Source organism: Triturus cristatus, chromosome 2_1 (assembly GCF_964204655.1).
Source record: "Triturus cristatus chromosome 2_1, aTriCri1.1, whole genome shotgun sequence".
Classification (NCBI taxonomy): Eukaryota; Metazoa; Chordata; class Amphibia; order Caudata; family Salamandridae; genus Triturus; species Triturus cristatus.
The window spans coordinates 372,151,230-372,175,807 of record NC_140581.1 but is presented as its reverse complement, the minus strand read 5'-3'; the positions used below and the strand labels follow the sequence as shown (position 1 = coordinate 372,175,807).

Genomic DNA, 24,578 nt, shown 5'->3' with positions numbered 1-24,578 from the left:
GTAGGGCGTATTTCATGTTGAGGCCCCGCAGGTGCCGTTTTGCTGGTAGAACGGTCTCCATTTGCTTTTGTACAGCTGCTGCATAGGCTGGGTATATGCCCACCAGGCCGCCTTCGATTTCCCATGGGCCATGCCACCGTGCCACCAGCAGAATTCTTCAGTCTAGCTATCATTCGCCATAGGGGGTCCCGGAGGTGGGACCCTGCTTACTACCCTGTGGGCCCATGTGAATGTGTACGTTTTGAAGGCCCGTCAGCTCAGCACTGTCTCTAGTAGCCCTTGTTCAAGGAATAATTCCAAACTTGGGACTTCAGTTTATTTGTGACTGCCAATGAGGTGCACATTATTCCACTTAGAGTGGCCTTCAGCATCCTCCAATCGATTGGTCAGGTGCTGAATGGCGTTTTGCAGGTGCCTGATCTTGGACGCCCCATCTTTTGCCAGCAGCATAACCTCAGCCATCGAGTTCTCCGTCCAAGCAAACCTGGACGCCAGTTTCATATGGTCAGATCCTAGCAGACCCATGTCCAAGGCCACTGTCTCAATTTTGTGCTCCGGTGTCGCTTTAGTGTCTCTGATCACTGCCCAGATTGTGGCTGTATGGGCCTTAGGGGTGAGGGGGGGCTGTTGTAATCTACTAGCTCGAGCTATGAAATGTAGTGACCTCATAGACTGTCATAAGGCATTCTTTCCATGGAAGAACTGCTGAAGAGACCTGTTGGTGGTTGCCAGAGGTCTAAGGAATAAAGCGTTACAAAAGACCTCTTGTTTACTGGCATGTAATAGGGGCCTCATCCTTGGCCAGGGGCATGTGAACTGATTTCAGAGTCTTGTGTGCCGGCTGAGCGTGCTGTCCTGAGGTTCTTAGGCCTCACCATTGCCTCTCCTGTCCCCCGTGCCTCAGTGTTTCGTACCAGCTCCACGCCCTCTCGGTAGCCCCAGCTTCCCGAGGCAGAAGGGAAGCCCAGAGCCTTTAAGAAAGCTCCCCCTTGGTGAGTCCACCTGGTCGCGGCAGATGCCTCTCTTAGGGCATGCGTGGAAGAGACATCAATTAGGTGGGGCGCCCAGGGCTGATTCTGGCATTAGCGCCCTTGTCGCTCTTCACATCAGGCCCAGCCAAGAGTGTCTGCATTGCTCATCTGAGGGTAACACCAGGACCCTCCTGCTGCAAGTCCAGGGGAGGCAGCCGCAGGATGTAGAGTGCCCCCACATCCGGCGGGGGCAGCCGCAACAGTCTCCTCCAGAAGGTAGGACCTGCTTGCCTCTCGCTCTGTCACTCTCCGCCCTCAACCCGGGCTCCAGCCGCAACTCCCAGCTGGGCCTTGCAAGGACAGGCCCGATCTGCAGACTCACTGGAGTCTCTGGACCCTATGGGTCGTGATAGCCTCCGGAGCCTCAGGCTCTGCCTCCGTCCGCTGGCATCCATTGCTCTCGAGCCACGGGGTGCCTCCCAGTACCTCCGGCCCGGCACTCTGCTCGGTGGACTCCAGTAGGCCCTGCTCACCGATATCAGAGTGATCTCCGCTCGTGCCTCTTCCCGCCAGCTGAATTGGTCTAGTGTCTCTCTTGGGTGCCTATAGACGCTTAGCTCCCACCGTACCCGATTCACATCAGGGTCATATGAGGATCTGTTGCCTCCAGGAGTGCGGCCATTGCTGTCTTGGCCACGCCCCCAATAGTAAATTTTATTTTTCCAAACGATAACATTTTAAAAATACTTTTTGCTGAATTTGGAATGTTAATTTCGTTTTATTTATGTTTTGGGTTTCAGAGCGAGTGCTCTAATTGGCTGCCAACAAATCAAGAAACATTATGCTGGCAGCCATTACAGAACTTGGGGACTTTGTCCCCTGTCCAGAACTTTAAAAAACAAAACTTATGAGGGGGACAGAATAGGAAAATCCTGCCCCCCCTTGGTCCATTTGACGCGACCCAGAGGTCCCCAACTGCAGGGCCAAAACGGAAACAAAATCCAGTTTTTTATGTGGTCTTGCAGTACTCCTGTGGGATAGGAAAAAAAAACAAAATGGCAGACTGGGCTGCATTCTTTAATTAAGGGGAGGGGGCACGGGATCCCCCTCCCTGAGCTACATTCAGCCCTGGGACTGCATCCCTTGGGGCCAAAGTTTTAAGGGAAGGGGGCCTCGAAATCCCCCTCTAGAGCCATTAATGGCCATGGGCTGGCTCACATACTGTGTCCCTGGGAGCCCACCCCCGGGACACAGTGGTACCCACACCGACGTGGGGAACATGTTTGCCCCTGTCTGGCGGGAGCATTTTCAATACTCCCGCCAAACACGAGTAAACATAAAGTCTGCTACCAGTGGGCGGGAGCTTTAAAAATGCACCCGCCAGCTGGGAACAGACTTCAGCTCTTTTTCCCTGCCCGCACTGATGCAGCCAGAGAAACAGTTCAACAGATTGCTCCCGACCGGCGAGAGCAGCATAAATAGCTTCCCCCTTGGGGTGGGAGCAATGCTGGCTCCTTCAGCATGCAAGGAGTCTGCTGGGGCTGCGGGGGTCCTGGGGCTCCCCCGCAGGCCCGCAACACCTGCATGGTTGATGGCCTGGGTGAGCACCAAGGCAACCACCTTTAATTAATGCAGGCCTGTAGCTGACACAAAGTCTACTGAAGACTGAAAGAGAAAGATTTGGATCCTGATCTCCTTTAATTCAGTACAGAAATAGTAATGCAGTACTGTGACCAAGAACCTGATCACAATGCTAAAATGTCACTGTACACTGAGGTACAGCAGTTATGCTCTACAGCTGTCTTGTCTATAATAATGAAAATTAATAGAAAACAACAGTAACTGTTTAAGACAGGGTTTGCATACATAGTAGGATGGGGTTCGAATGATGACTCACTAAGAATGTTTGCTTCAACAGGCTTCTAGGAGTTCTGCTGCAGCAGTCGACGCTGAGTGAAATTAATCACCAGGACAATGAAGTAAGTGACCAATTTGTGCTATGTAATTCGTGGCATTATACAAATGTGTTACTTGGTCAGCTCATACAGAAATGCTCATTTTAATTTAGTAGATTACTTTTAACATTATTTTAGCCAGCAGGAGCAGAGTTGTCATCCAGCTGCATTCCTCACAACACAAGTATGTGTGTGCCAATGTGAAAGCCAAACAAGTATAATACATGGTCACTATCACTATGAAAATGTACTCTATATCTCATTTGTATAGCGCTCAAGATACGATGAAGCAAGGGATATGACAATTTAAGCAAACAAGGCATAAAAAGAATTCATATATATTCTTCATTACTGTACAAGATCTCACATGCTGTCTGTAAAAATGGGATTTATGAAGCAATCTGAATTATGAAAGCACCTGGAGTAGTAATTCTGTTATGTACAAGAGGGAAGCATGGGCTTTTTACCTTACCTTCTCACACCACAGGTATACATAAATATTACACTTTTTCACTGTAATAAATAGCACATACATTGCAATGAAAAAGGCATTCATACATTGAAAAAATATGACACCCCTTGAAATTAATGTGACACTCAATGAAAATAGTATGGCATACTTTGAAAGAAATATCTCCCACAATGAAATAAATGTGACATGTGTTAGTGTAAATATAATTTGCCTCAAACGTTGATCCATATAGAAACAGATATAAAAACCATTGTAATTAGGATGGCCAATTACTAAAATAAGTATGACAGCCACTGAAAAGAATATTACAGACAATTAACTTAATATCACGTGCATTGAAATTAATATGACATGCATCGTCACAAATGTGCCATGCACTGAAAAAAATGTAACCACCATGAGAATGAAAACAACATGTTTTTGAATGGCTATGACCAGGGCCCTTGGAGTTATGCGTTAGGGCAGGACCAAATCATGGGACAGGGTTTACTAAAGTATGCAGCAAGAAAAAGCAAATTATGCGTCATAATGCAGCATATTTTTTGGTAATATTAATGCATAGTTTTGTCAATTTTTCACATATTAGCACCTCCTGGGCAAAGGTGTCACTTCTTTAGTAATGATTTAACATCCAACTACAGTATTAGGCAACAGAAAGATGGCCAGTCAACCTTTGGTAGGGCCTTCCACTGAGTAGCAATACACGTCACTGCGATGTTAGTAATTTTTGATCCATTTGAGCTTGAAACAAGATTTTTTTATTACAATCTAGAGATTATGCAGCAGATGATGGATTATGTGTCAAAAGCAGCAAATCCATAATCGTGAAAAAAATGCCACGGCATCGCATAATTCCAGTGGCCCTGATATGATTTAGAAGGAAAATAATCTGGCGAGAATTACGACGAGTCTAATACCCAGTGAAAAGAATAAGACATTACATTTGGCTGTGTTCCTTTCTGGAGGAAGGATCGCCTTGGATGGGCTGTTCCTGTGAGGAGCATGGCCAGTACTGATTTGCATAAAGCAAGCCTCTCTCTCTCTAGTGACACACTGTTCAATAAACGATGGCTCGGAACTGGGTCAGAGTGGCCTGCATAGCAATCAGACAGTGCCGATGGGCTGGTCTGATAGGTCAGTGCGTGGGCCAGTTTTTGGCTGCTTGTTGGCCCGTTTTATGGTCTGCTGGGCCGGGTTTTACTGTTCATTTACCTGATATAAAAACAATCGTTGCTTGCATCCAGCTCATACCAATCCAGTCTAATAATCCTTGCAAAACACTTTCAGAGTGTCTTTACAAGTTCAAAACTGTCCAAATTTGCAAACAAGGGCCACTTATTTTAGTAATCTGATTTGCTAATGTGGGCTACTTTCATTTTGGTGCCCGCAACTGTTTTCTGTCTCAGTCCCACTCTGGCCTGGAACGCTACCCCGAGCTATTTTCAGTTGTTTAGACTATCTCTAAGCATTTCTCCTTTCACCTTTTGTGGTTAACTATTATTTCTAATTTTATATCATCAGCAACAGACATGGGGGCAGATTCACAAGCCCCTTGCACCTCATTTACGCCGCTGTTGCGTCACTTTTGAGACGCAGCGGCGGCGCAAATCCTGCGCCATGGTGCGGGGTACTTACAACGTGACGCATCTGGGAGATGCGTCACGTTGTAAAGCCCTGCGCCAGAAGTAGGCGTTCCTGCGCAGGTAGGGGGGGCGTTCCGTCGCAGGAAGGCCTCCTAAAAGTGGCTGAGTGAAATCTATAAGATTTCACTCAGTCACTTTTAGGCCCATGCTGCGTCAAAACCCTGCGCCTGCCTGAAGCAGGCGTATGGATTGACGCAGCATTCACAAGATACGGCCCCCCAGAGCATTGCTGGAGCTGCGTCCATGGTGGCGGAGCTGTGGCGCACAATAACTGGCGCATCCCTGCTGATATGCAGGGATGCGCCAGTTATTGTAAATATGCCCCTTGGTTTGTAAATATTAATTTCCGATACATTCTTTCTGTTTTAAAATAAATATATTAAATCACGGCAAAGACTCTATAGGATAACGTGAGATTAAATTAAATCACTCCTTTCACCTCCCTAGTGCTTGTTTTTAACTTTATGTATTTCATTATGCCCGGAATGCAAACTCATAAATATTTCATATTCGATTAAGTTTAGGAAGAAAACCACAGAAATGTTATTGCTAGTAAAGATAAGGCAGAATGTGCATTTATACATACCTAGAATATTTGATATTAGAATCATTTATTATAAATCCTGTAGTTTTCTGGTATAAAAGTATGTCAGACTTATCCTGTATTCTCAAAGCAGCACATAATTAAATACACTTTTTGTATTAGAACAACCACAATAATCATGTAGGTAAACACGTTTGCATGTTCATTAAATTGTATTACATTTCGAGGCCATATGCATAGATAGGTTTGGTGAATTCTGTACCTACAGCTGTGAGGTGGTTGTATTTTGTAGTTACCTTAAGCCCTGCAGTCTTGGGATACTTTATATTTAATTGTTGTGCCACGTTTTGACTCCCTGGTACATTCACAGCTGTGTGTTTGCAGATCCCCACACTCACTGGTGTAGTCTGTAAATATGAATAGACCGAACATGGGAGCCTGCTGTAGTCTCCGTGTGCTGTGCGTGCTTGGCTGTTGTGCTGGAGCACTGGTGCCACAGCTTCCATATTGAAGGTGATAGATATCCTTAGGGCCTGAAGTGGGACACACGAGCAGGAGGCGCATGGGTAGGTGTTCAGGTGTAAATGCTTTCAAAGTGCCAGTGCCAGGCTCCCTGCACAGTAGGGTGGTGGCATAATAAACGTCAATACAGTGTATCATGTACATTGTGAACATGCTGGTCGTGTCCTCCTCTTTTGCTCTGTCTCTCTCGGTGTTATTGTGCCAGTAGTCCATTATCCTTCTCCCTCTCATTAAAAAGCAGAAAAGATCATGCAGTTTCATTCTGATATGAAATGTATTCTTTTTCCGTTTTTTGACTTTGCTCTTACTTTTAGTCCTCCTCAATCTTTTCATATGTATCAATTTTTCCCTAAGGGCATTCCATTTTTTCCAACAGTTTTTACTTTTATTAAAATATGTTAAAAGTGGCAATATTGCAAAAACGCATCACTGGAATTCACCTTCTAACACTTCTAAGATCCCTAATAGAAGTCTCCCACTACATGGCGTCAACCACTTGGAAGACCGTCCCCTAAAGCTGGTGGGAACTGAATCCTTCAAAACTCATTTTCCAAAAAAGCAAAACGGCAGAATTACTATCTGCACTCTATTTAAAATTCATAATGCGTAGTGCGCTGTACTTTCACAGACAGTGCATTTGTTTCTTTCAGATCTCTAGAATACCCTTATTTGTGTCAGATTCTATTGATTGGCAGCTGCCAATCAAGTAAAAGCCCCTCACTGTCCTTAGGATAAGTTGTGGAGAAACATCTAATTAATCCTCCTCCAGGAGAGCTCCATTAAGACGAACTCAGCAGCAATCACACACCTTATTGCAAGATGAAAGTTATAAGAGCCAAGAATCTTTTATCTTGTTAGACTCCAGGGAGTAAACTAGATAAAGATGAGCATTTTAGCTAATTTCACCTACTCACCCATCAGAAAGCCTTGTTCCTTGTAGTGATCTAATCTGATTTTGTTGTCAACTTTTCTAGGGAATGACATCACTTCACTGGTCTGCGTTCCATAACCGCCCTGCCCATACACAAATCTTACTGCAGAAGGGGTCGGACCCAACTCTTGTCGACAAAGACTTTAAAACAGCACTTCACTGGGCGGTGCAGGTAAGGATCTCAGAGCGAAACCGAGGTCCACACTTTCTCTTTTCATTTTCATCATTGCAAAAGTACCATTCAATTGCTGCCTCCCGCCCACAAAGCTTCAGCTTCAGACTGCAGTCATTGTGCGTCCTGCTGGTATGACTGTGTACGTTTTAAGCTGATAAGCACCTTTACGTGCTTTATTGTTCTGGGAATGAGGCAATGGCTGCAGTAATTTTGAGAGAATTGTCATCATTTCGACTGGCAGAGGGTAAAAGCAAAATAATTGGCACAGCCTTTATTCATGTTGAATTATTCCTTGCACAACGACTGACCATGCCGCACTGCAGTGCTACAGCATGACTCATCAGGCCGCTACTTATCTGGTACTGACCACTGTCAGAGGAGCACACTGAAACACCACAGCTTGATAGCAAGTTCATTTTATTCTAAGCGCTAGCCGGAAAGGCTTTTGCTTGACTTCGAACTGTGAGTAAGACCATGAATCCTTGTTCTCAAATGAGGGCCCAGATTTACTAATAGGTTGCGTTGGGTTTCTGTTACTTTTTTAATGCAAACCGGCCGCAAAGTGTAGTGGTGGTGTTTACATTCCAGTACAAATCGCAATTTCCCTTTTATTGTGACTAAGAGAAACATAAAGCTATTCAATGCGCTGCCTTTCAATGTTTTGTTCTTGGGGGCGTTCTGTGGTTGGTGCATGGGCGTTCCCATGCAACTAGCCATAGGTTTTGACACAAATTCCTATCTAAAAAAAATTATAGACAGGGATTTGCCCCAAAACGTGCTCTTCCTTGAGGCTAAGTATGTCCATTTGTCCTTGTTTTTCCCTCTTTATGTGTGTGCTGCATTCTACAGCACGCAAACAAAGTGAGAAACGCCTTAAAGAATAGTATGTGTACGGGAAGAGACCCCCTTATCGTACAAAAACTGCTTACCACAATGCAGACACCCTTAAACTGTGGCGCAAAAGTGTCCACATTGGTGCATGTCAGCCAAAATTGCGCCAACACAATGAGAGAGCAGAACAGTGCCACATCTTAGTAGATATGGTGCTGTTCTGCTGTCTCCAGTTCACACAACGCAGCAAAGCAGCGTTATTTGCTGCAATGCATTGCATGATTATTTAGTAAATCTGGCCCGAGGTTTGATTGCGTGCTGTAAAATAGGCTATTTCATAAATCTGTACTTTTTATGTAACATCAGAGGGTTCCAATTAATTTTTGAAAGGCTCTTTGCAGATGCACCTTTTCCATATAATAGCACAAGGGGTCAAATTAGCAAAGGATTTTTCCTGGTGCAAATCAGGTTTGTCTCTGGGAAAAGATATATCTGACACAAATGGTATTAGCACAGTATTCAAAGGTGATACCCTGGCGCGTCTGGTATGGGCTACAAAAACTGCATAATGATTAAATAAATAAAAGCATAAATAACATATACAAGTGAGGGATATGTTTGTGCGTAACATACTCGTATCCCTTATATAAACGTAGTGTTTGCCTGTTTTAAATTCAAGCACATTCTCAGAGGTGTGCAAGATAAGCGGTTAGTGAGGTCCTATTCAGATGTGGTGAGCACCCACTCACTCTTAAGTTAGGGAGTCCCTTTTCACAGGTATTTATAAACTGTATGCATTCGTGCATGTCGGAGGCGGAAGTGAGAGGTCGGAGACTGAGGAGCCAGGAGGAGGAGAGAGGGAAGAGAGGGGGTCCTTGCCTGTATGCAGGCAGTTATAGAGTGCGTTTAGCCCACCAACTAAACATTGAATATAGGCTTACTAAAATTACTGATGTTGTTTTCAGAACAGATTAAGATCATATCAGCTATCATTTTTGAGAGTCCAACATCATTTGGATGCCTGGTTAATCAGAAGTGTCACCTGTTTTATAAGGTAATTTATCTTCATACCTGTGAGTTCCCTCTAATTGCATATTAAGCATCCACAACGTGCTCCCGTTACTTGACATTTTTTTGTTCTTGCCCCATGAACCTCATAATCTGTATTTGCCATAGTATTTTAAGAACTCAATACTCTGACGTAAGCATAGGGCAAAGTGCTAATTTATGAGCATTGGGCTAAGACGGTACTCATCTAGGGTTTCAGTGTGTACAATGCATTTTAGAGGGAGTATTATGATAAACACTTTATAGCCGACAGGGAAAGTGTATTAGGAAATACAATTTTAATGGGTATCCAATGAATTACTCAATTATAGCTTGAGTGCTGGCATTAAAGAGCACATGCTGCATCTGGTAGTAATCACAGCAGATGCACTTTAATGCATGAGGTTTGCACAATATGATAAGCACTTTACTGCCTGAACATGTATAAAGATTTATGTCCTTCAGGAAGTAAAGTACAAGGGGATTTCATTGAAGCTGGTTCCTGTGTATTCCCAATATCTTTTCTGATTGATATTCCCGGGTTCAGCTCATTCTGATTGATCATGATTGATATTGTTTCAATTATTAACCAAGCTCAGCTTAATTCGATTGTATGTTATATGGCGTTTTTATGTGTTTTGATGCACATGTAATGGTTTTAATTACCTATGCATGATAAATAAATACATTTGAAATTGAATATCAAATCTGTTTATGAACTGGATTCCTTCTCCATTCAGCACATGCACGTTATACCAGAAAGATCCATATGCAAGTGTTCCTGAAAATGTGAGGAAGTGCGCAAGTTAACCCAGTTGTCACTAGGGCATGTGGTAAGGATAGACATTTTAGTAACGATATTTTAAATTGAAAGGAAATATAAATTCCTTTTTTCAGCATTTCTTCGCACATTTCTTAACCCTCTTCATGTATAAGGTGGAGAGAGTGCACAGGCATATTTAGCAAAACAGGCACAAGAGTTCTCTTTTTGTACATATAGATAACATATGCTTGGCACCTCTGGAACACAAATTGTGTGTTTGAGGATGTTAAATAGGGTCATTAATAGTGCACACGTGTATGACTTACAGATGCGTGAGAGTATGTAACCTATATAATGAGTAAGATATTCCTACTTTACTTTCATCAGTTAGGGCCAATGTGGATATTTAGGCTATTGTTCGCTGGCTAAGTTCCCCTGTGCTGTCTTACCTCCCTTTCAGTGCCAAACCATCCATGCAGAATGTGCGTCTTTAGTAGCAATAAAACTGCGTGATACTGAATAAAATGAAAGTATTCTTTATATGAAGCCTGTAAATATTAGTACAGAACTGATTCAAAATCTGGTTTGTGGGACAGCACAGATCATGCAAATCCATGACAATAAGCGGTGAATAACTGCTTGGAAAGAAAAAGAAAGTCAGAGAAAAATATTGTGAGGGTGGATGTACCTGAAAATGCTGACACATTTATGTTTAAATAGCATTTGTATGTATAGCTTCCTGCCTAGCTTGTGCAGTCTTCGAGAATCCCAGTCCTTCCGCTTGTTCTCTGTAAATGGGTTGGACCCAAGCCCTGTACTCAGCGAGAATGAAGGGTGGAAAGGGAAACGGAGGAAGAGAGAGAGTGCGAGAGAGAGAGAGAGAGAGAGCAATGGCACTCATGTGCTTCTTTGGAAAGTCAAGTAGATTGGCTGGCTCAGCAGGTATCTGGGTTTAGGTTACAGATAAATACATGAATATCAGGTGAGTGAATGCCAAGAAGTATCCAGTCAGTAAAATCTAGATTTGTAATTCCTTACCAAACTCCTAGGTGGATTGAGCTGTCATCCCACACCAACCAGAAGTTAGGTATGGAATCCCTTTGGCTTCCAGATGGAGGATGATGTTAGAAAGTACAAAAAATCAAACACACAAGTAGAACCTGCCTATACCCTGCTAAACTTGGGGAACCGGAAATAGGGAGCAAAAAGAAAGGTGATGGAGTCAGAATAGGGTGCCAAACTTGCCAGAGTGGGAAGCCATACAAAACAATGGAATGTTGTCAAGCGGCTACTGCATGCTTGCATCAGACTTCAGCCTATTTTTGGTACAGGACTTTCAGTGACAATCCCTTCTAAATAGGGTACATCATGAGAACATAATAAAACTGCATATTATGCGACACCACTCCTCAGACATATAAATTAAGTTTGTAATGTTTATTACAAAAATGTGTACTGTGACATATAAACATCAACTGTTGCTATTGTAAAGAGATTAAGGCAATGCATCATAAGACAATTATGGAAGGGACTGTGCAGTTTTCTTTCTACAACACTGTGTCTGGTTTCTCCTAGCAACAAGACTCAAAACTCCCCCAATCTGAAAGCGGCCCTCCTTAGACATTACATTGCTCCATCCACTCATCGACCAAATCTTATATGATTTGTCTAGTAGCCAGAGCCCTGCAGGGCTGCTTTTGACACCAATTCATAGAGCATCTTTGCTGTTCGTCTGTAAAAATGTTATCCTGGCTTGGAGCTACAGGTTTTTGTATTCTGTTTCAACCTCCGTGACCTGCTGGATTTGACCCCTTCGCATTTGTGATGTCCTTCTCTCGTCTATGTTTCTAGGTGATAGGCAGGAAACATTTACTGCAGTTCTGCTCAATTAATTATCATTAAGATCTTAATACTGATGACTAATAAAGCGAAAGCCCCTCCCTTTATTAACAAATACATGTTTGCATTACTTACAAAGACTTTCATGCTAAATCTGATTATGCTATGAACATTAAAAAAAATGCTTATTTTCTCATTGGCCATCAGGCGAGTGGCAGTATGTATTATCAACAGTTAAAAGTTTATAATGCATTTTAACAGACACTATTGTGTAACTGGCTTACATTGGTGATTCCAAACCTTTTTTCTCATGAGGGAAACCCTAAAATACTTTTTCATATTTCGAGGAAATCCTACTTATGAAAATGTTTAAAGGCAAACCTAGCAATGGAAAGTCAAGTAATTGTCACTGTATTGTAAAGATTTTAAAAACACGATTTTAGTCACTTCTCTTTCAGTTTTACTCATACTTGATAATTTTCATTTATTAGCAGTGTTCTCTATTGCACTGACACAACTTTTATTCAGCTGTATGAAAATTCTGTTACATGAGTAGGAATTTTGGTACCTAAAAGCAACCACTGTTTTGGTAAAACGTTGATTACAAAACTTCGCATAACCTACAGATCTACAAAATAGTCAACAACTGGTTCAGGTTAAAAAAACAAGTTTATTTAGACGATTGTCCATAAAACATTCTAAAAGCACACTTAACAATTAAAGTCTTTAAATGAGCCCCCTCCTCGCTGCTCCACCCCCATTACATTTCATTTTTAAAATTCTGTTAAACAGATCGTAAAAACCGAGCAATCCCAACTGCCACATCTAAATATCGCATCTCAGACAATAACTCCACCGGTATGTTCCTATGAAGAGCGTCATATTTACAAAACAAAGGTCTTAAAAACTTGATCCGATTTGCAAGATAAAAAACGAAATCCATAAGAATATGCATAAGAGTACATTTGACTTTCAAAGGGCAGGGACAAAGACCACTATTATTCTGCACCCCAGTCCTATGTGGGTGGGATGAATAGATTGGATTACGTCCCACCCAAGCCCTTAAAATGTATTTTCTCAAACCTGGGTCCGGTAATCGTGATGGATAAGGGAAGACACTATCCTGGCCAAATGAAGCAAACGAGAAACTAATCGATGATTTCTTCTTTAAATATAAGAAATCAATTTGTTCTGACGCCATAGCAGCAGATTCTCTCAGTACTCGTTTGCCTGGAAAAGTGAGCCAGGATGTGACTGTGCCACTATTTAAATGGAGGTTCTTAATTGCAGTTATTCTGGTTCTAACTGCCTTTGCCCACATCCTTTCACTACTTTTGATCTCTTCCCAACACAGTTTGGAGACTTTGACCACCTCATCATCCTCCAACAGAGTGTTAAAGTATCTTAGAGCCCGAGTAGAGGCCTCCATGTTCCAGGAAACCAGACTGCACTCTCTCCTTATAGGCTGGACCATGGTACCTTGGGGGAGTGACAGAAGTCTTTTAAGCACTACCCCTTCCAGTCTGTCCCATCCATAGGTTGGATCAAGAGAAAAGACCTCTCCCCCATAAAGGCCTTACGGTGGGATCTTCCCTTCATAGGCCTTTAGTAATGGGATAGCCCCCCGAATCTACCATCAAATCCCGATAGACAGCTTGCCTGCAATAGGGCTTTCTGTTTAATGGCATCCCAATGCACGCCCCAATTCAGATTTGTCTTAAAGTTAAACCCAGGTATTTATATTGATCCACTTGTTCCATCACCTGTGAATCTAAATACTAGGAAAAACTCTGCACTTTTGTTCCCGCAAATCATAATTTTAGTCTTTTCCAGATTAATGCAGAGCTGGTTCTGCTTACTATAAGATGCCAGGGCATTAAGTTTCCTCTGCAGACCAATAGGAGTATAGTCCAATAATACCAAATCATCTGCATAGAGCAGACAAGCGATATGCTGGTCCCCAATTTTAGGCGAGAAAGACTTTGATTGGGAAATAACTGTTGGGAGGTCGGCCAAAAATAGACTAAAAAGTAAGGGTGCTAAAAGGCACCCCTGGTGTAGGCCGTTATCGATAGAGATTCTTTGGGACAACCGTCCCGACTAGCTCTACCTGAGCCCAATTGCCGGAGTGCAAGGATTGAAGAGCCCCAAGTAGGTATGGTGGTAGGTTCCAAGCAGCAAGTTTTCCCCACAAAATATCCATGTCAACAGAATCGAAGGCTGTCCGTAAATCTACAAAACAGCTGCACAATCTATGATTTTCCTCCAGAGCCTTTCGAGTAATAGCCCACAATGCAAAACAATGGTCTACGGTGGAATGACCCTCCCGAAAGCCCCCTTGTTCTAGTGAGATTCTCTTAGTTTCGGTGGCCCATTCTTCAAGTTTGGCTAGGATAATCTTGGAGAATATCTTTAATGAAATATCCAAGAGGCTAATAAGCCTATAGTGCATTGTGTCTGTACCGCTCCCTTTTTTAAAAATCGGTTTCACTATGGACCCCTTTCAGGGGTAAAGGCCATACCCTGCAACCCAGTTAAACAAGGTAGAGTAAATTGTAGCCCACCAAACACTATTTGTTTTAATTATTACCGCTGGAACATAGTCAGGGCTGGCGGCACGAGAGAGTTTTAGTTTCTCAATAACTGCCTTAACTTCCTTTACTGAAAACCAATTGGCTGGGAGAGTTTGCCCGTAGATATGCTGAGGGCCATCTGAAACTAAAGGTCCCCTATATAACTCCTTCAGGTAAGTAGAATCATACAGGCCAGAGTACCCCTGCTTTGACCACTAAACTCTTTGACCTTTGTCCAGAATTTTTGCTGATCATTTAATGATATAATCTCCTGCATCTCCTCCCACTTACTATAATAAAAAGCTGCCTTTTTTATTTCCCGCCTGTACGAGTAGTTCCACTGTCATTCACTCACGTTTCCTCCACCCCGGCCAATTCAGGCCTCGAGGAATTGTCTGGCTTTATCTGATTCCTTTAGATTTGACGTGATGGCCCCGAGTTTAGCGCTTCGTTTCTCCACATGGAATGTCCATGGCCTGGGGGACAAAATTAAGAGGGGCATAGTGTTGCAATATATTAAACGTCATGAGCTTGAGCTGGTGTTGCTGCAGGAGACGCATCTGGTCAGGAATTCCTGTGGGGCCCTGAATAGGAAAGGCTACAGTATGATTGTTCACTCGGGGTTCACCTCCGGGTCTCGGGGTGGGGATTCTCCTCCGTGAAGGTTGCCCCTATATTTATCACAAGACCTGGACTGACGCTCAGGGTAGATATGCCGTGACCTCGGGCACCTGGAAGGGACGGGTTATCAATGTAGTTGCTATGTATGCCCCCCCTGGACTACAGGGTCTGATACTGCACGATGTGGGGTCTCTACTACTGGAGCTTCCATTGGGAGTGTTACTGTTGGGTGGGGACTTCAACCTTGCAATGAATGGTTCCCTAGATCGTCTTCCACCCCGGGAAGATCCGCCGAAAGGCTCGCCTCTGTCTGAGTTCGCTTACACTTTAGGGGTGGTGGATATATGGAGGTGGTTTAACCCATCACACACGAGATTCACGTTCCAATCAGGGATACACAGTATCCAATCTAGAATTGATTATCTCTTTACACATGCTCAGGATATCCATCTGTTTACTGAGTCGAGCTGTTTGGCCCGCGGGATCTCCGATCATTCCCCGGTCTGGGCTTCTCTGAGTCTTCCGCGAAAGGGGCGACCGGGATCCATAACTATACAGCCATGAGCGCTTAAGATACCGCATATTAAAGACGCCCGCCGCAAAGATGCGGAAAATTATTTTGCTGAAAACGTGGGCTCTGTCACCTCATCAGTGACTCTATGGGGGGCTTTTGGGGCAGTAATTAAGGGAAGGGCACTGTCTCTTATGGTGGGCCACAGGGCTGAGAGATTGAAAAGGGTATCGGAGCTAGAGTCAGACATCGTAGACCTGGAGGAGGCGGAGGCGCGTGTGCCTAACCCCTCCCTTCAGCATAGCCTTACACTCAAGAGGCAAGACTACAGGCAGCTTCTCCAGGAGGAAGCTGCGGTGCGGGCTCTCTCTACCCAGCATAGGATTTATGAGCAGGGTGAAAGAACGGGTAAACTTCTGGCATGGCTGGAACGCTGGGAGCAAGCCTCTAGAAGGGTGCATGCGATAGTCATCTCAGAGGGGGCGCTCCTCACCGATCCTCAACAGATAGCTGACGCTTTCACACTTCATTATGAAGGGGTCTAGACTAGCCCCCCAGAGTCTCAGGCCCCATGGCCGACTGATCTCCTGGCCACTATTGAGATGACGACCATTTCTCCGGAGGGCAGGGAGACCCTGGAGGCAGATGTCACGGGACGGAGATCCAAACGGGCTTCCTATCGAGCTTTTTAAGCCCATGACGACTCTGCTGGCTCCCCACCTTTTGCACCTCTATACCGAGTTCTTCGAGTCAGGTCAGCTTCCAGCGGAGATACGTACGGCGTCTATTGTGGTGATCCACAAACCTGATAAGCCAGTTGAGGACTTATAAATCGTACCGACCCATTTCTCTCTTGACGATCGAGGCCAAGATTCTAGCCAAACCCCTGGCCAATCGACTTCTCCCCTACATCACGGATCTGGTACACCCGGACCAGTCAGGATTTATGCCAGGGAGAAATACGGCCCGAAATCTGCAGCGGGTACACGGGCCCTGGGCAGGATCCACACTTTTGAGGAAGACGCGATCCTGCACTCGCTCGACGCGACTATGGCGTTTATTACCATAGAATGGGGCTTTCTCTTCGCCGTATTGACTCGAATGGGGTTTGGATCTAAATTGATACGTTGGATCAGGTTACTCTGTACACAACCCACAGCGCATGTCGTTTGTCAATAACCATCGGTCGGCCACTTTTACACTCCACCGTGGCACGAAACAGGGTTGTCCTCTGTCTCCGCTACGTTTCACCCTGGTTCTGGAACCCCTGGCTGTCTGGGTCCGGGGAGATCCAGAGATACGGGGGCTTAAATGGACGCCATGCCTCGAAGACCGCATCTCGCTTTACGCGGATGATATCCTTTTGTATTTAGCATCTCTAGCACGGTCACTGCGGAGGGTACTTTTACATCTTTCACATCTTTAGGGCCCACTCAGAATATCGCATAAACTGGTCCAAATCCCGGATGTATGCGCTGTGGGATTACTATGGGAAGACCGCACGCCGCGAATCGCTATGAACAAACTCACCATGGGCTGGTATGATGGGGGCATAGGGCTTCCAGACTTGCGTCTCTATTATCAAGCATCCCAATTGATAGCTATTAATAGGTGGGTATTCGGCCCCCATGATGACCCAAAATTCAGAATGGATCAGTGGCTCATTGGGAGGGGCGGCTACAACAGAGCGCTGTACTCCAACCGTCGCAGACTTCACCTAACCGGCCCACTGCTCGCACGGTCGAAACTTGGCATGTGGTCACCAAACGACTGGGCTGGAATAAGCATCTAACAAAGGCAACACCGTTATGGGAACCCGACCTATTGGGACAACTCAGTAGATGTACGGGGTTCGACAAGGGGGACACTATTGGGATATCGACGGTGGGGGACATCTGGGAAGGAGAAACTAGCTACATTCACGGAGCTTCAGACTAAGTACCAGCTGGCCCAAACTGAGACCTTCAGATACCTACAGATCAGCCATGCCGTATCGGCTGCTTTGCCGAGAGATGCCCCCCTTCCAGACTTCTCCCCTTTGGAGGATCGGTTATTACTAGATCCCATGGATCATAAGGCCATTACACTTACATACAAGAAATTGGTTAACAATCGTGCAGATCCGATGCAAAAGTTGAGGGTTAGCTGGGAGAAAGACTTGGGTGATATAGAAGATGAGGACTGGCGGGACGCTCTGGCCTCCCCTTGTGAAGTGGCCATCCCAATGCGTATGCGACTCCTGCAGCTTAAGATTCTTCATAGGGTCTACTTCGACGCCAAACTCCTGTTTAGGATGGGTAGACGTCCCGACCCGCTCTGTCTCCGACATTGCAATCAAGTAGGCACCTTCTTCCACATAATATGGGACTGCCCACGCATTCAGGACTACTGGGTGAGGATTGCCCGTCAACTGGCGAGAGTCTGCGGCAAAGCCCTGCCGCCACTCCTCACCTATGCCAGCTTAATATTTGGGGGGCGACTGATCTTTCTAAAGCTGAGCAGACTTGGGCCTAGATGGGATCCGCCATCGCGCAACGAAAATTGCACAAAAATCAGGGGTGGAGGCGGTCCCGCTCCAGGGTTCCTGGGCACGAGATATGAATACGGCAATGATTGCCGAAAAATCGGTCTTTAAGGGCCGTGGTTGCCCCAAGAAATGGGACCATAAATGGGGAAAGTGGAATAAGTACAGGGGGGACATCTGTATCTCCCCAACAGTGGAGCTGCGTAGGGAACGGACCAAACATATGGCCTGACTGATGGCGGAGGTGGAAACTTCTCCTCCGCATAATGAGTACTGAAGTGGCCCTCCAGCCCCTGTGTTTTTTCTGTATCATGCTTTATATCTTGCTGTATTGTTCCATGTTTAAAGCTTATTAGGGCTTGACATTTCTCATGTGATGCGTAAAAGCTATTGGTGTATTTTCAATGTGGATGTCAATTCGAACTGTTGGATGGGGTGGGGTGCTATTCAATGCTATCTCTATATGTCATGTGCTGATACCATGTTGTTTGTTGGAAAACAATAAAAGATTAAAAAAAAAAAAAAAAAGCTGCCTTTTTCGTCTGCACAAGAGATTTATATTGGCGTTTAAGTTTGACCAGCTCTTGGGTAGCTAAGGGAACAAAATGGCGCCTAGCACTCTTTGCTTTCTGTCTTACCAGTCGTTTCAACTTTTGGCAATCCTGATCGAACCAGCCCGGGATTTTGTCTGTCTGCCCTTTTCACCTATTTTCACTAAAATGCAGCCCAAAACTCGTTGTACAATATTATTATACCACACAATTACATCATCAACATAAATAGGGTGGATAGGAATCATCTCCTCTAACTGAAGGGATGCTAATTGTTGAAGATGCATAGTGTCTATAAACATGTTGTGAGCCTACGCGGGTAGGACATCTCCAAAGGCAAAACCATTTCAGGGGATACTGGCTCACACAAAACAAGAACTGCTGTAGTTGCCCAGTGTTCACTGCCCTCATATTTTGCCACCTCAAAACTCTTAAAAAGGCCAAAATGCCAAAGGGACATGAATATATAATCAATAGGGCCCAAAGAGTGGCCTTGCCGGAATGTTGCTGGGTCTGGTAAATCATTTTTAAAACATCCATTTAAGTAAATCAGACCGTGGCTTGCCAGCCTTTGACTCAACACTTTGGCCTCTTTTTTTATGGTACCTGGAGGAAACTGTGCTAAGGGAATATTGTAGGAATCCAGCACTTCCTACAAGTGCTGGTCTCCTCCAAGTGCTGGTCTAACACCCTGTATTTACCGGTTGACTGGAGAGTAAGCCCTGGTCAAACAGCAACCACAATTTTTGTTATGATAAGGCACAAGCAAACCCCAAATTATCCCATGCTCAACCCCTGGTAGCTTGGCACAGAGCAGTCAGACTTAACTTAAAAGCAATGTGTAAATTGTTTGTGCAACACTTCAAACAGTAAAACATTGAAAACATGCCACAAAGGGATCTCACACCAGGTTAGAAAAATAGAGCATGATGTGATAAATAAAACAAGACCAAAACAACAAAAATCCAATCAGTAGAACCGGAGCTAGGAATTTTCAATGAATAAAGTGAAAAATAGCATCTAAAAGCATAAAGGGAATACCTGGTCGTACTGGAGCGGGTCAAAGTCAAAAGTTCAGGCCAACCGCGATAGAGCACAGGTTGGATTTAGACCTGCTGAAGGTTTACCTTTTCAACGTTTGTGACAAGAGTCCAGTTTTTGTTGGAGACGGACACAGGGAGCAAGGAGAGCCTCGTGGGCGGTGATCAGTGTGGTGTGAAGAGCAGGTCAGGTGTCACAGATGTGCAGGCTGGTACTTCGCATTGGCGGCCCTCTGCAGGCGATCGATGCTTGCTGTGCAAAGAGACGGGCTGGCATTGGTTTGTGCTGAACTTCATTACGAGCAGCGCAGTCTTGGTGATTTCGGGCCCATCTGTGGATGTGAAGAGCCCAAAAGCTTGATTTAAAGAGCCCGTGAGCCATACAAAGTGTCAAGAGCCTGAGAGGCACCACTTGGGAGCCAGGAACTTGCTGCAGCTGGGTCCAGTAGCTGTATGTGGAGCCTTTCATGTCCCTGAGGTACGGATCAGGAGGCAAGCAGACAAGCCCTTGGAGTCACTCTGGAGTCCTGGGTTCAAGATGAAGTTGCAGGCCCAGTTCTTCTTCCTCAGGCAAGCACGCAGCAGATCAGCACAGCACAGGGCAGCAGTTCCTTTAGAGCAGCAGTCCAGCAGAGTGGCTGTCCTTGTAGTTGCACAGCAGTCCTTCTTCCTGGAAAAGTATCCACAGGTCCAGTGTTGGTGTCTGAGGTCCAGTATTTATACACAGATGTGCCTTTGAAGTGGGGAGAAGCTTCTAGATGCATTCCGTTGAGGTGAACAGTTGCGCTGCCTCCCTGTCAGTGGCTCCAGACTTACTACAAGCGGCATGCAGCCATTTGTGTGGAAACAGGATACAGCCTATTCAAGTGTAAGAAGGACTGGGCCCAGCTTCCCCCACCTATCCTGCCAGTAATAGCCCATCCAGTCACACTTAAGCTCTCCATTGTGTGTTGCTGTCTAGGAGGAATACACAAAGCGCAACTATCAGCTACACCCAGTCATGTGACCCAGAGACATGCTGCAAGGCACCAAATGGCTAAGGCAAGAAAATGCCAACATTCTTAAAGTGGCTTTTTTTTTTATTGCAATTTGAAATCCAACTTCACCATAAGTTAAGATTTTTATTGTGATTCCAGAGACACTAAACATGACGGGCCCGATTCACAGAACTAACTTAAGACAAAATCCTAAACGTACTACTTTTGGTATTCACAGAAGTTAGGATTTTGTCTTAAGTTTGTCTTAAGACAAACTTAAGACAGTCTTAAGACAGACTTAAGACGGTTTTAAGACAGACTTAAGACAGACTTAAGACAGACTTAAGACAGACTTAAGTTAGGATTTTGTCTTAAGTTTGTCTTAAGTTTGTCTTAAGTCTGTCTTAAGTCTGTCTTACGTCTGTCTTAAGTTTGTCTTAAGTCTGTCTTAAGACTGTCTTAAGTCTGTCTTAAGACTGTCTTAAGTCTGTCTTAAGTTTGTCTTAAGACAAACTTTAGACAAAATCCTAACTTCTGTGAATACCAAAAGTAGTAAGTTTAGGATTTTGTCTTAAGTTAGTTCTGTGAATCGGCCCCGAACTGATTATCTCTTCCCATTTGGAAATTGCACTTCAAAAAATATAAGAAGTCAAATCCAATATTATACTATAGGTGAGATAGGCCTCGCAGTGATGAAAAAGGAATTTGGAAGTTTTTCACTTCGAGGACATGTAAAACCTAAATATGCATGTCCTGCTTTTTGCACCCTGCTCTATGGGCTGTACAGGGCCTACCCAAGAGGTGACTTATATGTATTAAATATGAAGGTTTGGGCTCTGCAATGACAGGCCTGACATGTTTAAAGGGCTACTTAGGTGGGTGGCACAAGCAGTGCTTCAGATCCACTAATAGCATTTAATGTACAGGCCCTGGGCACATGTAGTGCCACTTTACATGGGACATATAAGTAAATGTGGCAATTGGCTATAAGCAGTTGTTACCATGTTTTAAGGAAAGAGTACAAGCACCTTAGTGCTGGTTAGCAGAGTGCAAAAGGTTATTTTGACAGGTCATAATGGCAGGCCACAGCTGCACTACAGGCTACAGTGGCAGGCCTGAGACATGTTTTAAAGTGATACTTTGGTGAGTGGCACAGTGAGTGCTGCAGACCCACTAGCAGCATTTTATTAACAGGACCGTGGAGTACCACAGGACACAGGACATGGAGTACCACATACCAGGGGCTTACAAGTAAATGAAATGTGGTAATTTGGTGTAAGTCAATTTCGCCATACATTAGAGGGTAGCACGAGCACTTTAGGACTGGTTAGTAGTAGTAAAGTGCACAGATTCCTAAAGCCAGCAAACGCGAATTCAGTGAAACAGAATGGATAAAGGCAAAATGTTTGGGGGACTACCATTAAAGGGTGTCTAGATAGATAGATAGATAGATAGATAGATAGATAGATAGATAGATAGATAGATAGATAGATAGATAGATAGATAGATAGATAGATAGATAGATAGATAGATAGATAGATAGATAGATAGATAGATAGATAGATAGATAGATAGATAGATAGACCTAAAAAAGCCATTCAGTTTGAAGTTGCATGGCAGCCTCTTGCTAGTACCTATTGAGGAATATTTTTGTAAAATTTCTTACAAGTAACTACGCTTGCAAATACATAGATAGATAGATGGATAGCTGAATGGGTGGATGGATAGATAGATAGATAGATAGATAGATAGATAGATAGATAGATAGATAGATAGATAGATAGATAGATAGATAGATAGATAGATAGATAGATAGATAGATAGATAGATAGATTAGATAGATAGGATCGACAGATAGATAGGATCGACAGGTAGATAGATAGGATCGACAGGTAGATAGATAGGACAGCAGATTGGGATAAATAGCACAGCTTCAATTAGTAATATAAAAGTTAAATATCCATAGAAGCACAACATTCAAGAGTACTAAAAGCACATGAGAAAACTGGAACACACCAGAAAACTAGAGAAGCAGGATATACAGACTGAATTTGTTTACAAATATAATGACCTTTGATAACAAACAGCTAAAAGCTACCTGTGAGGTGCAATAAGCCGTGCTCCATCACAAAAGGTACAGTCTGAATTACTAGGCTACATCCTCTCTGCACAAACACCCCCAGGCTTACCTGGTTTCCTTATTAAGGCACAGTTTGAGTCCACAGTGAACTACACGACTCACATTTAGGGTCATCTATCATTCTCAGGGTTGCTCAGTAAGAACCCAAAAAGTTATAGATAGAATTTTTGGATTAATGTCTGAGAAAGGTAATTTAGGGGCATATCAACAACAACCGACGATAATTATCGCAAAGCGCACTTAGGGCTAGGATAATTATCGCCGGCTAGCGTGGATTTTTATTGCTGAGATAGCGTGCTATTAGCAACGCTTATCTCAATAGCGATATAAATCCTCAAGCGAACTGGCTAACATGAGATTATCGCTGGAAACCCAGCGATAATCTCACGTTAGCTTGTTGATAGGGACTCACAAACTTAGCCATAATATCCTCCTTCCATAGGATATCATGGCTAAGTAAGTCCTGAAGCAGGTGTTAGGAAAGTAGCGATAACAGGTGTCATCGCTACTTTTCCTGACGCTATGCTTCATAGCGTGGGGCTTGATGATAGGAGAAATGTCGCTTAGCGACATTTCTCCTATCATGTCAGGTCAGGAACGCCCACTTTGCATCTCATTAGAGATGCAAAGCTGGGCGTTCGAAATCCACACGCTAAAGCAAGGTTTCACGCGTTAGCGTGACCTTGCTAATATAGCGATAAAATTATCGGCGCTTTTCGGCCGAAAACGGCCGCTAAAGCGGCGATAATTTTTTATCGCCTCGTTGTAAATATGCCCCTTAGAACCGCATTCCAGATCATTATTTTCCTGCTGCAGATAGGGACTGCGTCCCTTCAGTACAATATTACTCGCAAACGTAGAAATGATACGCCCAGTACATTGGTTATTCACTAGCTCCACTTTTAAAAGCCCGTCAGGTTACTGTGAAAACAGTTTTAATTCTGCTCTGCTCTTCTTGAATACTATTGAGAGCAATAATGTTAAACATTGTTTATTTTTATTGTGCTCTATGTTAGAGATGTATTAAGATTTGCATCTGTGCGTCTTTGTGCACTGACGGTTATTAAATAACCCAACAAGTGTCTACTTATTACATTCCCAAATATGGGAGACTCCTGGTGCACTCAGATTTGATACAAAAGACCTAAAATGGCTGCTCCAATGGTGGTATTGTAATTTTATACGAGATCACGCAAGAATACGTCATGAATAACTAAAGACTGATATAGGAACTTGTTAAACTGGAAATGTCAACAACTATTTGACGAGGTGGATTGCAGTGAATTAAAAGCGGTCTTTGGGTAATTTACAGAAACACATTCATGTTCCTGCATCACAACAATATTTATTTTGAAATGAGGGCATTGTTTTCTGTCAAAAGTGATGCTTATGACCTTCCATCTTAATTTGTTTAATTTTGTTAAATCGGATTGGACCTTATTTCTAATTCACAAAACCACAATTATTGCCACAATTATTGCAGCCTAAGGTGCTAATTTAAAGTTTGGTGGAGAGGGCACCCCACAACAACAGCAATGTAGTAACCTCTCTGCCAAACACATGGTCTGCTACCCTAATTGAAAGGTGGACGGACCTTAAGTATGTCTATGACAGAGACTACTCTGGATCCACGGCCAACGTAGTACTTCGACAGCTCAGCGAAGTATCGGTCTATGATAGGTATTTGGTAAAGGGGCTCCAGAGTCCTTACAAATCTACCTTGAGTGCATCTATCTTTTGTATCTGGTCTTTTCCATGTCTATAATACCCCCCAAATTCTGTATCTAGCTGCTTAGCAGTGGTATTTGCTGTGCACCCCACTGCGTGAGACAGTCTTTCTGCTAGAAGCGTGTGTGATATTTAACTCTTGGAATGCTGCAGTTCCTTTATAATCTCCCTCCAGATGACTTGCAGATTCGTACAACTATCGTAGGTTGTCCCTGTGTCT

At 43.9% G+C, this 24,578-nt stretch overlaps 1 protein-coding gene across 1 annotated transcript in view; it reads left to right on the top strand.

Annotated features, from left to right (window-relative positions):
• The window catches only part of ANKRD55 (ankyrin repeat domain 55), a 1,118,826-nt gene that overhangs the window by 546,017 nt on the left and 548,231 nt on the right, over positions 1-24,578 (top strand). The window contains exons 5-6 of the mRNA XM_085640726.1: positions 2,890-2,950; positions 7,082-7,210. Coding sequence (XP_085496852.1) covers positions 2,890-2,950; positions 7,082-7,210 — 190 coding nt within the window. The remainder of the gene's footprint in view (positions 1-2,889; positions 2,951-7,081; positions 7,211-24,578) is intronic.